General features: G+C 44.2%; 1 protein-coding gene across 1 annotated transcript in view; it reads left to right on the top strand.

Annotated features, from left to right (window-relative positions):
• The window catches only part of LOC114873542 (ephrin-B2), a 50,195-nt gene that overhangs the window by 25,233 nt on the left and 11,487 nt on the right, over positions 1–13,475 (top strand). The window contains exons 2-4 of the mRNA XM_029181964.2: positions 9,967–10,108; positions 11,040–11,343; positions 13,130–13,435. Of these exons, the coding sequence (XP_029037797.1) occupies positions 9,967–10,108; positions 11,040–11,343; positions 13,130–13,435 (752 nt within the window). The remainder of the gene's footprint in view (positions 1–9,966; positions 10,109–11,039; positions 11,344–13,129; positions 13,436–13,475) is intronic.

The following is a 13,475-nucleotide window of genomic DNA, read 5'->3' as shown; positions in this document are numbered from 1 at the left end:
ACGTCACGGCACTAGGAAGTGACCCCGAACTGTCGCTGGGCCCGCGTACCTGTGCACGACAATGTCCATAAACAATGGGAGCTATCTCGGGGATATCAACACGATGGCTGACCGAGGATCTGACCCAGGAACGGGGCCCTGACCCTGAACGTGCACCGGGACACGGGTTATCTTCCATATCGGCCGGACAGAAATGTCTCAATGCGCAATGCGGATCTTTGTCGAAGGGTGCAAATCCTGCGGAGACCCTTCGTCTCTGTCAACGAAGTTCCCTTCCTATCTAACGGATATACTCGCGAGCGAATCACCTTGGGACAGATTATATTAACGAGGATTATGAAATCGTTGCGGAGATAACGCGACCGATGCTGTCCGAATGGTTATTTTCTTAAGATAACAGCTACATTCTTTATAGTAGCCCATACGCTTCACCGTTATTTCTTTCAATGAAAATCTGCATATCCCCCGAATAAAAGGCAAAGAAAGAGATTACTACTCGGGATATTTCCTCGAACATGCTTTACTACCTGGTACGATATCGAAGGGATAGCACGGTGTATAAGTTCGGAAAGCGACCAGTTCGAAAACGTAGCATTTCCCCATTCGTAAGAAGAAACATTTCCATAATCGTAAACCTTTCATCGGCTCCCTCGAACACCAGCCCCGGGTATCAGCTATAAAACTGAAGAAGCAATAACGTAGCAAGGTCATGCCGCAAGTTTTACACGGTTTCTTCCCAAAGTCCAGTGCTAATATACCAAACGGTACTTCTTCGAGGAGTGGTCCCGTCTAATCGACGCTCGAGATCGCCATAAACTTGCCGATCGTAAAATTAAATCGTCGTTAAATGTCACCGGTGCTCGCTCGATCTCTCCTTCCTTTCACGACGATGACAACGTTCGACGAGAAATGGAAAAAAAAAGAAACAATTGTCGAAAAGGATCGAGAGAAATGGCCAACGTCCAATCACCGGTAAATTGTTGATTGGTACCTTGAAATCATTCCTGTTACCCGAGGTATTCTTTCTAGGGATTCAACTCTTTTACAACGTCACGGGTTTTCATAGTATCGGTAGGCAAGCAGGCAACGCTAATTGGTGGTTAAAATTAATTAACGACTCGACGGTACCCACGACTCTATTAGCTTTGTCTTTCCACTGATTTTCTCTGTGTGTTCTCGCTGCATTAGTCGAGCTGGTTGCAACGAAGGTTCAAAGTGCGCTCGTTTTCGACACATTGGAAACACCGAGACTGATAAATCTCCGGGTAACAGGCCAGGTCTCGGTTCAACCCCGAAAGCACGCGCGGCGTCGGGACGCTCGAACCACGCGGTCCAAACTCGACTATTTCTTTCCACCAGCATTTGATCCCCGATCGAGAGACACTCCCCTTACTTATACGCTCAGGAGATTTACTAAAGAGTGGCGTATGGTTGCATATAAATTATCGGAGCAACGATAGGTACGTGGAACGATATTGAGTTCCTTTCAAGTTGTCAAATGACACATTTTTAAATAAGCCTTCCATTAATGCTTTTAATTAATTTCAAACATCTGACTCCATTAACTCTACTTTTTGATTTCTTTTTTTTTTATTTTAATGCCAAAGCACTTGGCTTACCATTACCATGAATCATTTTAAGGTACTCTTATGTCATCAAACCACGTCAGCGTTTCAATATTTCAACCACCTAATACTTACTTAACAAATTCTTTTTCGTGTTCGATAAATTAATGGATCAAGAAGGTGATTCATAGAAAAGATCAAAGGGAACATTGTTCGATTTATAGTACATTTTAGTTTTGATCTTTTAAATGTTTTTGTGTAATGAGAAGAGGAATTCTGCTCGTATATCCTTCCGTCTATTCTGAAAATTCTTGTTCAAAGGAAGCCTGAGATATTTATTTGTGTCACTGTCGTTCGTGGATTTTTATGTTCCTTCAGAAAGTATTCTCAATTCTTGCCAAAGGAATCCGTTGTTTGGTACGCCCGCTTCCAGAAGAAAGTTACTTTCTCGATGCAAGAATCACGAAAATGTTTCGAGAATATCTGGAAACTTTCAAAACAAACTTATCTACCAGACTCTCGTCGTGAAAGTTGAGAGTTACAATCCCAAAGCGTTGCTGTACAATGCTTATATTTCTTGCAATCAATGGAATACTTTACAGATGGTAGCAAATGAATTTTTAGTAATTTACTTTGTATCAAATTTTTAAATTTCCAAATGATTCATTACCATTTTTATAACGCATAACGATCAGCTATCATTACAAAAAATCTGCTTATTTGAAATTTATAAAAAAAAAAAAGGAAATAATAAGAGATATAATGCATTGTTCGCGTCACCTGTTCGAGTGTTGTGTCGTCTCGAATTGGAGCATGCGGAGGCGCGGGCTTTCGGCGCGCTTGATAAATCGACGCTACGAGACGGAACCCCGAAAACACGTGCGCGGACGTGGCTGCGGTATAACGTCCCGGCAGACTATTTCTTTCAACGGCGGCCCTCTGATCTCCGGCCGACTCTGACACTCCGTCTAGCCACTTTAGTGCCTCCATTCCACGCCTCGCGAGGGAGCTGGAACGACGAGAGCGAACGTTTGTACGCTCTGCACAGCTTTTAATAGGACGCAACGTCGCGGTACGCGTGGATCGATGAACTTTCGGTAGAAACCACGCGACAACGATGAAATCGCGTTGTCTCCTCTCTACCGATCGAACGATGCATCTAAAGATCCTCGAATAAAAGAAACTCCGAATTCGTCGCTTTTCTCCGTGTCTTCGAGTCGCGCGACATTCTAACAAAATTTCATGACACAAAAGTTTCATGAAATAACATTTATTCTATATCAATTTAAAGCTTAAAGTTTACTGAAAATAACTGTGTAAATATTTCAATAATATCTTGAATACAAAATGAATGGTTGTCAGTTGTGGCAAACAATGATCATTTTCAAAGTCTAATTCAATATTGTTGCAAAGGAGCACTTTATGTTAAAAATATTGACGAAACTTTTATATGATTATTTTAATTAAGCTTTCAGCTTTAAATTAATGTATCATAGGTGTAATTTTGAAGTACTTTTATGTCATCAAATTGCGATATTCTAAGAGACCATCGCAGACGAATTGGAGTTACTGTATTAAGTTTCGCTGTTCTTCGTGTACGAGACGGTATTTTAGGCCAAATGGTTGTTTTTCCGAGTAACATGATTTCAAGAGGCGAATTCGATCTCGAGGGCGGAGGAATCGTCGGCGACGTCTTTGGACCGAAGAACCTCGTAAATTTCCTAAATGCTCTCGTCGACGATAATCACTTTGTCCCCTGTTTTTAAATCCATAACGCAACCGGCATATGTTTCTCGGAGATTTATCTACACGGAGCAGCGCCGATTTCTTAACGACCCCGCGTTTGATGGAGCTGTATTTTAAGAGGATTTTTCTCACTACCATCGACGATGTTGCTTTAAACCTTGACGAGCGATCGAATACGGGATGTTTTCGTATAAAACAGTCTAACCGTGTTCTATAAATAAAAATTATAATACAAAATTTTGCATAGATCGAGGTAGAATTTTGAATCGCGTGCACACACGAAACCGCGTAATTCGCGACGAAAATTCGAAGTGGACTCGAACGTTCCAAGTGCGGCGAAATCAACCGCAAATTCGATCGCATGAGTAGATGTAAACCACACCAGCGACCACAGAACCCTGGATTCGTTCCATTTTTCGAGAAACGAACGGAAAACGATCCGTTGCTTTCTCCGTCCACATTCTCCCTTGAAATCGACAGCCATGCGACAAATAAGTGTGAAATCACGATGAAGTCGCGAAGCGAAGAACGATTGGTTCTTGAACCCGCTGGCAACGGGACAACACACTTTGCCCCGAAGGAGAAATTACCTCGTTAACTTTTCGTCTTCCAAAGAATCCTCTCGCTTTTACTTTCTCTTGGCACTCGTAAATTCGTCAGATTAGCGTAACTAGATCCTGGAAAAAAGCTAAGCCCGATGAAAGTGAACGCTTTCCCAAGTTTCTTCACAATTTTATTTGAAAAATTGTGCAGCGTTAAATTTTCATTTCGAATATTTTCCTCTCTCTCTCTTATATTTTCAGAGGCGATAAAACAGCGATATTCAAACAAACTCAATTACAAGTGCAAGTGAAAAGTGTCTGAGAGCTTTGAAGATCCATTACGCAAAAGGGTTTCTATGTGCATAGAATCGTCAAAGAATGAAAGCTCGGATCGACAACGATCCATTGTGCCTGGTGCACAATGCAAAAGCAGCAGGAAGCGGGTCCAGTTAGCCAGGATACAAGAATAGATGGGATAAGAGAGAAATTCGTTCGCAGGAGAAACGACGGATGCCGGGGGAGGATGAATACGATAAATATTTGAAGTTAACTAATAATAACGCGGGCTCGTCCTAATGGCACGAACAGACGAAAAGACGCCGCCGCCTGGCGACGTAGACAACGACGACGAGCACGACGACGAGGACGAAAACGACGACGAACGAGTATAAGACGTCGACAAGAGAATCAGCCCGCGCGCCTTTTACATAACGCATTAATGTCGTGCATTAAATGGGCCGACTGGGCTGTATAGTGGACCATCTTGCAGGAAGTTATTATAAATACGGCACGGGATCGTGGTATTCGTCACGGTACGGAAAGCCGCGGGAATGCAACCGGCTCTTTTATAAATAATTGAAAAGTTCAAGGGGCCGGCACGAAAGTTGAACGGGACCAGGTTTCGGCAAAAATGTCGCCCCCGTGGATAGAAATAGATTTACAGAATCGAGTACACACACGTATACTGGGTCAGCCTTTTATATTTCGAGAATGACGTTGCCACTACCCTTTGAGACCCCTTTGTGACTGAGTTACCGAGGAAACGTCCCTTCTTTTCTTGCGGCTTTCCGCTTTCTTTTTTCTTTTAGAAGAAAAAGAACGAGAACCCGTTCACCGATGGATAATTGAATTTAAAGCGATTTAAAGGTCCACGCGGCCTTCTCAAAGGCTTTGATCGAGTTATTTTATAAAGCATCGAACGGCGATAGTATATAGGGTACACTTGGTACCGAAATTCGGACAGTCAAGGTCTAATCCGGGTCATTCGGAGAAGTTGACCCTAGGAAAGAAATATTATTTTTGTTAATAAAAACGCAAGTGTGCCAGGTTTTATATATAATGATTGAAAGCTGGCAACGGTTACCAGCACGAACAGAACAAAGGGCTGGTGGTGAAAAAATAAAATCATCCCCGAGGGGAAGCAATCATCTGAAGGCACGGAGACAAGCAGGTGCAAAGGAAAGGTGATACGTTAACACACCTTCCAGAAACACGATCGACGATTCCTATATATGTATACTTGTCCCATTATGCTTTCGTTTTCTCGCCAGTTCGCGTATAAAATTAACATTATCCTCGCTTCCAGGGGTGGTTGCATTTTTTTCCGTGCAGCTGTGTCGCGATACATTGCCGTGGACTAATGCATGAATTATAATAATTAGGGATAAGAGCCAATATATTTTGAATTTCAATACTTTCGCTCGAAAAAATCCATTGAAAAATAATTTTAATTATTTCTATTCCGTGTAACTGTGATTGATATTCCACGAAAATGATGAAGAAATGTAAAATACTGATCTGATCCCGTCCCTAATTACAATTATGAAAACAGCAACCACACCTTCCAAGAAAAGAAAAATCAACATATGTAGAAATAGAAGAAAAAAAAGGTGAAACGTAAAAACGGAGAATCGTTTTAACGAGCCTATTGGCTCTTTTAAATAATTCATACGAGTCCGTCGGTCGAGCCGTAAATTTTCAATACTAATTCCCGCGAACATTACAAACCACGAGCCTCGCCAGCGACAAAATAGAATGAAGAGGAAAAATATGCATTATACGGGTACAATGGTTGTCTAAGGAACGAATATGATGAATGAAAGAGTCAAACGATGGTCCCGAAGTCGGTAACGTCCAAGGATCCATCCTCATGGTCGTTTTGCTTTCTCTCTTCTCTACCTCCTCCTCCCTGTCCCGCTCGTTCGCCCCCTTTGACGCAGTTGCAGCTTTGATATTCCTGCCAGAATATCCCACTTATAGTTAGTGCATAAGCTCTTGCATCTCTGCTGCACTCTTCCCTCTCCGTTTCCCACCCCTTTGCGTCGCGACGCGTGTCTCTCTTGCACCCCTCATTTCCCTCGTCGTTCGAACTTTCTCCCTCGCCTTTCCAGATTTCACATCCTCTCTGTCGCTGTTCACACCGACACACGATTTTCTCATCGTTTCTCACCGTGTCTCTTTGTCCCGTCTGCGCGCGTTAAACGCTTTGAAACGCGCGCGTTTCATTCGCGGCACTCACCGTTTAAAGGATAACGCGTCTAGGATGTTCGCGACGATACACGGAATCATCCGGTCAAGACTCCGGATCGTTTTCTATCGTTTCTCACGATGATTACTTCCGATCTCGCGTAATTGTGTTCCATCCGCGAAAGCGTTATTCCGTTGACGAACGTAGGCGGTGCAGAACCGCGAAAGAATCGGACACGGTTGATCGTTGACGAGGCGAGGTTGATCGGAAGGAGATGTAGGCAAAGGAAAGGGTGAAAGGCATAAAATTGGTCCGGGGGCAAACGGAGGAGTGGAATTTTCAGGGGTCCCGAAACGATGGAGGTCCTCGATCGGAGCAACGCCCACTTTTTCGCTGTTCCAATTAGGCGGGAACCGTTGCGTACGTTTTATTTGGTAGTTGATTGGTGTTGAGCGGACAGTAGTGGGAATTAATGAAGACCGTTAGGGATAGGATATGCCGAACAGTTATTGGCCCTCTCGGATAATTTCGACGGACGTTCGCGAATTTTACAGGCGTTTAGTCGTCCGAGCAATTAGTACCGTCGACACGATCGACCGGCAAAACGGATCCGTGATACGCGCCCGACACGGAAATTACAAACAGCCAACACCGATCGATGCTACCGGAGAAATTTCAGAAAAGTAATCAAAGCTAGATTGCTAATAAAAAAGTAAAAAAAAAGAATAAAGAAATATATGGTTAACCGTGAAAGAAATAATAGGAAGGGAAATTTAATGAATTTTGAGATTGAAGTACCTACTGTAGTAATTGATTGATTAACGGGTCAAAATTGATTCTGACTCTGTATCGAAGTATTAAACACTGATATACGTGTATATCGAATAGAGAAAGAAAAACGTGTCCTAAGTAAGCCCCCGATATTCACAGACGCACAGGTTTCAAGTTCGAAGGGGTCACTAGAGACTGTCCATACATATTCATGCGTAGTATTTACCTAAGGCCAGAAAAGAACTGTTAAGAACCAAGGCAACGTATCGCATTAATACGAGGGTCCTCGGAGATCCTACGAATACGTAGGTATATGCAAATGACACCGTTCCCGCCGGGGAAACCTTTAAATCACACATCGAGGCTACCAATAACACGTCGACGATCGTAATACAAGACAGCCTTTATGCTTAGTGGCAGCACGAAAACGTTCGTTCTCGAGTTAAAAGGATCGCGGTTTTAAGTACCGTAACATGCAATAACAGCCTTTCATCGGTTATAATTCCTGCCGGGATTAAAATAACAAATAGACGAGAACGACACGTGTATGTAACCGGTAATACAAGCTCCGTCTACGATGATTATTTTCGAAGAATACTATTTAAATAATCCTTTTGATACGCTGCTTTTTATTAACCTAATAATTCAGTTATATTATTTATATCACAAATTGAAATTAATGTCCATATATAAAAAGAAAAAGGAAATCTGTTAAGTGAAGTTGAACAGTCTGCATGGAAAGATACGTGAACAAATTACAGTCATGGGATTTCAGAGATCTCTGGTTATTTAAATTTCCCTGCTCGCTTCCCACCGTTCCGCTTATCTCTCCGTCGTTCCTTAAAGGAGCGAGGAGAAACGAAAAAGGGAGGTACAAAGCGAATCTTTTCCTTCAAAACGAAAGATCCGGCAAATTTATACATCACAATTCAGCGCGCATCCAGGCCATTAACGCGTCGACGACCGAGGAACATGACGGCCATGGTACATCAACCTCCGTGAGGAAAGCGAGCTGGCCCGGTCGAAAGTACCAAAAAGGAGCCACGCCGTGCTTTTATCGCGAGTAATTCGGGCCACGATCGTACGTATACGGTGTCTAATAAATTCGTGAATGGCCGGGCTGCGACTGAAATGTCCTATACACCCACGCTCGTCACGCACATCGGAACAAGCAAAGGGGGATACGTACGGTGTTTGTGTGCGCGTGCCTCGATTCCGAGGTTGTTGGCGTTGCTTGCGCGTTTAGGGTGGGTATATACCGAGCCGACGAACCGACGAACCGACATGGGGGCACCGAGAGAGAGCGGATATTATCGCCAAACGTTAATTTGGTCGAGGCCCGGCCTACCTTCCAATTTTCGAGCCCTTACACGCCCACTTACGAGATTGTCCGTTAATGCTCCGAAACGTCGGGACGCGTTTTCGACGCCCGCGTTTTACCGCCACGAAGAACTTTACTGGCTCCACGTATGGACCGATGTATACACCGAGGAACCTCCTTCAATCCTTTACCCTTAACGTCACACGGAATAATATGCGGTAGAATGCAAATAATTCTTGGAAATTTGTTAAAGAAATGAAGAAATTCGACACTGATAACGATCCCCGTTGCATATCCGCACATTCGATAACGTATCAATCTGATCACTGCGAACTCGTTAAACAGATCACTGCGAAACGAAATGTAGCGGTGCGAAAGAAAAGAACGATACGTCTGGTTAAGCTTTTTAAGAAAACAGGAAAATCGTATTTCAACGGTATCTTAACATTCCCCTGGTTGAAGGCGCGCACGCATCACACGCCCGCGCCTAATTTATGTAACGCAGAACAAATATACTCGCGGTCGGCTTGTACGTACGTACGTCGGGGCAAAGAAAATAAATAGATGGCGAAACAAGTGGAGCATCCAGAGTGTGAAGCAAGAAAATAGTCAGCGCGCCGATTCGTAGACCCGAAATAGGGCGGTGTGAACAGCAGGAGACTTTACTGTACACCGTAGAATCCGACGTGGAGGACCGATGTATCGGCAGTGTGTGAGCGTTGTTGGTAAGAACCGGTTATATAGGAACCGTCCTCCACCTTCTGCACCTTCTTCTTCTGCTTCTTCTACCATTTCTTCTTCTTCTTCTCCTTCTTCTTTACTTTCCTTTCTACTCATTCGCCGACCTTTCGTTCCATCCTCGCCAAGTATCAAGCAAGCTACATAATACAGGTAAACCTGTATATACAAGCTCACCTGTATTGGTATACGGCTGTGTTAGAGAGCGTATATACACTTACGTGGGGTCCCGACACCATGGGCGCCTGCCTATCTGACATTGGGTGCCTACGAGGGCGAGTCCGACGTTGTTTCTTTTTGTTTTTTTCTTTCTTTTTTTTTTTTTTTTTTTTTTTTTTTTCTCCCTTTCCTGACCTGGCTACCAACGGAGCCGGAGGGAACCGTGTGTACTCCTTACGAGGACCCTCCGGGGGCGGCGGAATTTCGCGAATGTTTCACGGATACCCTCGTTTCCGAAACGAACGGTACGCGGAAACGCGAGAATCTATTGTGCCCGACCAAAGATATCCCGCTGAGAATGAAACACGCGGCTGTTAATGTGCCCCTCGTTCCTGGTGTTGATGGTCGTGAATTAATTTCTTACGTAGAGAGAAAAAGAATGCGAACAGTGTTGATCACCGAGGAGAAGAATGAACGTGGCAAAGCGTGAATTAGAATTGAATGAGAAATGAGTTTGAATGGAATTGCAAATTTAGTGGCAAATTATTAAGTTTCTTTTTGATTATCTTTTTTTCACTTTGAACGAAGCGTCGATGATTTTTGAGACTAAAATGTATCTTAATTTTGTGCTAATGGATCCTATTTTTTTTTTTACAGATTTCGAATAGACAACACGGATCACATAATAGACGTGAACAAGAACAATGCGGCGTTCGAGTACGATCAAGTGAACATAATATGTCCCGTGTACCAGCCTGGGACGTATGACAAGGAGACGGAAAAGTACATCGTTTACAACGTAAGTATACTTTATATTCGATTGCGATGAGAAAAATTTGAAATCTTTTTTGCCTACGAAACTTTGTCACGAGCCCGGGTGTATATACTTGGATCAGATAAATCGAGTTACACGACTGTCGTCCATTATAAAAAGTAAAAAATTGTCAAAGGGAGTCCTGAGCTGTTTAGACAGCTGCCGCTACTCGAAACTCGTTCGTTAACTCTCTCTCGGACCCCCAAGAACGACTTCCGTTTCGTAACCAACTTTTGACACCGCTCTGCCCTCCGGGGGTTGTCCGAAAATTATTTCATCCCCTTTGAAAAATATTCATGAACGAATATTAACATCCTTCCGAACGATTGTATCATGTGAGTCCTCGAAAAAAAAAAAAGAAGAATCTTCTTCTTGAATCAAATGGTTGCTAACGTCGAGGAAAGTTCCCCTATTCTTTCGCTTTTATCGTAGATTCGAATGTCGTTGGCTGAAGCAAACGCAAGCAGCCACGAATCATCGCCGAGATCTAATCACCGTCTCAATGTCCTTCCCTCTTGCTATCGTTTTGATAGCGCCTGGCGATTCAACCTAACAATAGATATTTTTCCCCCCCTTGTTGACCGTATCTTACGGGGGACGAGTCGAGAAACAAGAATCAGCTCTTTCCAGCGGCTATAACTTACAAAGGGACGTGGAAAAACTTTGTAGTGATTCAGCGATTAGTAGCTTTTATGAAACTCCTCGGTCTATACTCTGCTGCTCCGTTATAATCACTTGTAATTTTTAATAAAAAATATAAATGAGCAGGATGCTCGTAAGGACAGTAATTAAAAATAATAACTATCCCTTTCACTCGAAACAAAAACGCAGAATAGATTCCTTTGTGATAAAGCGATTAGGTTAATAGAACGATTCATTCATTTACAGAAGTTTATAATTATCGTGTGATTCACAGGTGTCCAAAGAAGAATACGAAACATGTCGGATAACGAATCCGATTCCGCGAGTGATAGCGGTCTGCGATAAACCGTACAAGACAATGTACATCACGATCACCTTCAGGCCGTTTACACCGCAGCCTGGAGGCCTAGAGTTCCTTCCAGGACACGATTACTACTTCATCAGCACATCCTCCAAAGAGGACCTGCACTTGCGCGTCGGTGGACGATGCGCCAGTGACAACATGAAGGTTGTCTTCAAGGTGTGCTGTGGCAACGACGCTGACACCTCCTCCTCGTCCGCAACATCCCGCAACAACTGTGAGTATTCCTTCTTTACTGACACGTGTCAGCTCGGATATGAGCGTGTTTATTCGAACGCGGACTACTCGTTCGTAAATCGACAGTGGTAGAATTAGTCGAGGTAATTTGAAAATGAACTCGACGAAGAATAACAAGGTTTATTCGTGGAACTAAAACATTTGGATTAGCTACGATAATAGAGGTAAACCGTTCTGTAAATTGTCAGAATTGAAGAAAATCCTCTGTTCTACTATAAGAGGAACGATTTCGCGCGTAAGGGCTATTCTAATAGGCTGATTATCATAATCTGAAATTATAGACGTCGTCTACGGGTAGAATGTACCGCCTTTTCATTCCGCGTGTAAATCATGTTTAAACCCTTCACGGTATCGCGTCGTACAGGTTCACAGTGACTCGTCGAACAGCAAAGAAACGAACGGTGGAAGGACCGCGTCATAAATTCATTATCCTGTAATCAGTTACAAAGAGGAGCCCAGTCACGTAACAACAGACGGTCTCCGTCGCTTTTCTGAACTCGTTCGACGATGTTTGGGACGTTCGTTCCTCGAACCAGCAGACTGCTCCTCCCCTCTTAAATAATCCCTATCAATTATAATTCCTACTCGTGCACCATTTGTTGCGGTTAGGGGGACCAACACTGTCCCAGAGCGCACAATAAATTCCACTATTTCACTCTAGCCTGGCCTCTCCCTAATTCGTTCCAACCGTCCTCCCAACACCTCCTTTTCTGCCTTCTGCCACCGGGGCCGACTCTCGCCACAGACGATTCATGCGCCGTAATGACTAGCTATTTCGCAGACCCGAGAACTCTGAACTCTTCGGGGTCGGACATTCAAGATTCCACGGGACTCATCGGCCTCGAAATCCTCCCGCCTAGCCTCCCGTTGCCACTATCCTTCGGTATACACGATTACTATCAGCTGCCGCGAACAGCGAGAAATGTTAATCTCGCGGAAAATTTCTAAGGATCATCCTCTTGCTCGCCATGGCCTTAAACGTTCGCGATGGCAATTAACCGGGGGAGACGCGAAATTAATCAACGATTGTATTTTACAATCAACCCTCGAAGGTTATAAATTTCGAGTCTATGATGCTTAATTTTTTTTTTTTTTTTTTTAATGAAAGGATGAGTTTCTGTTTTAACAATTTTTGCTGCTCTTCTATTCGCCATCCCTGGTGCATCCTGATCGGGAATTTTTACGACACGGCATTTACAGTTACAACTGTAACGGTCGGTACGCGCGGTTCTATTATTCCGTGGCGAGCAACATGCGAACGTGATCGACGGTCAGATTAAATAAAATTTAACGGCCACAATCATAACCGCGTCTATTTCGATAGGAATAACGTTTTACCGTGAGCCAGTCTCGTGCTGTACATTGATAATTGAAATCGACGTCGATACCGACGGGGCCCGTTTATGGTCGCCGGTCGGCTCCGCGATTTTCACGCGTTGCGAAATTACGCAAAACCGGCGTGGCGCGCTTTCGCCGGCGAGGCTAAAATCGAAGCCGCGTAGCAACGTTATCCTAAATCAGCCGACTGGAATCGTTGTCGAGCGGGCCGCGTAACAACAGTAATCGAGGCACGATGGAAATCGCTCGCGGCTCGTGGACGAGCGCAAAAATCACCCTCTGATTACACGCTAAAATTCAATAGTTGCGACAACGTGGCGATCTGAGCGCAGGTTGAAAACCTCGCGAACCGTCAAGAAAGTAGCGAGAAGAAAAAGTTAACGTTTAAAAAGGATTGTTTATACCTACTTTTTCGTTCGTTGTTGCAGCCGTGACCGTGACAAGCAGCACCGTGCCAAGCAGCAGCTCGACCAGCACCGCAGTTTTGGGTGGAGGAATCGCTGGACTACCACCCCCGCAACCACCGAGCGTCCTCCAGGGCGGAGATCGATTCTACCCAGGGGGCAGCATTCATCATCATCACGATCATCATCAACCGGCCACGGCGGCGCCGACCCTGCCCCACGTGCCCCCTCCGGCCATCTACCCCGTGCATCCGCATCAGCCTCCGATTCACAATGGACCGCCGTCCTCCTCGTCGCCCAAGACCTCGATCGGCCAGAAGAAGAAGAACAGTACGTATACATACACCGCCCCACTGCCTCTTGCCACCTG

The sequence above is a fragment of the Osmia bicornis genome, chromosome 1 (genome assembly GCF_907164935.1).
Source record: "Osmia bicornis bicornis chromosome 1, iOsmBic2.1, whole genome shotgun sequence".
Lineage (NCBI taxonomy): Eukaryota > Metazoa > Arthropoda > Insecta > Hymenoptera > Megachilidae > Osmia > Osmia bicornis.
This window is presented reverse-complemented; position numbering and strand designations above follow the sequence as displayed.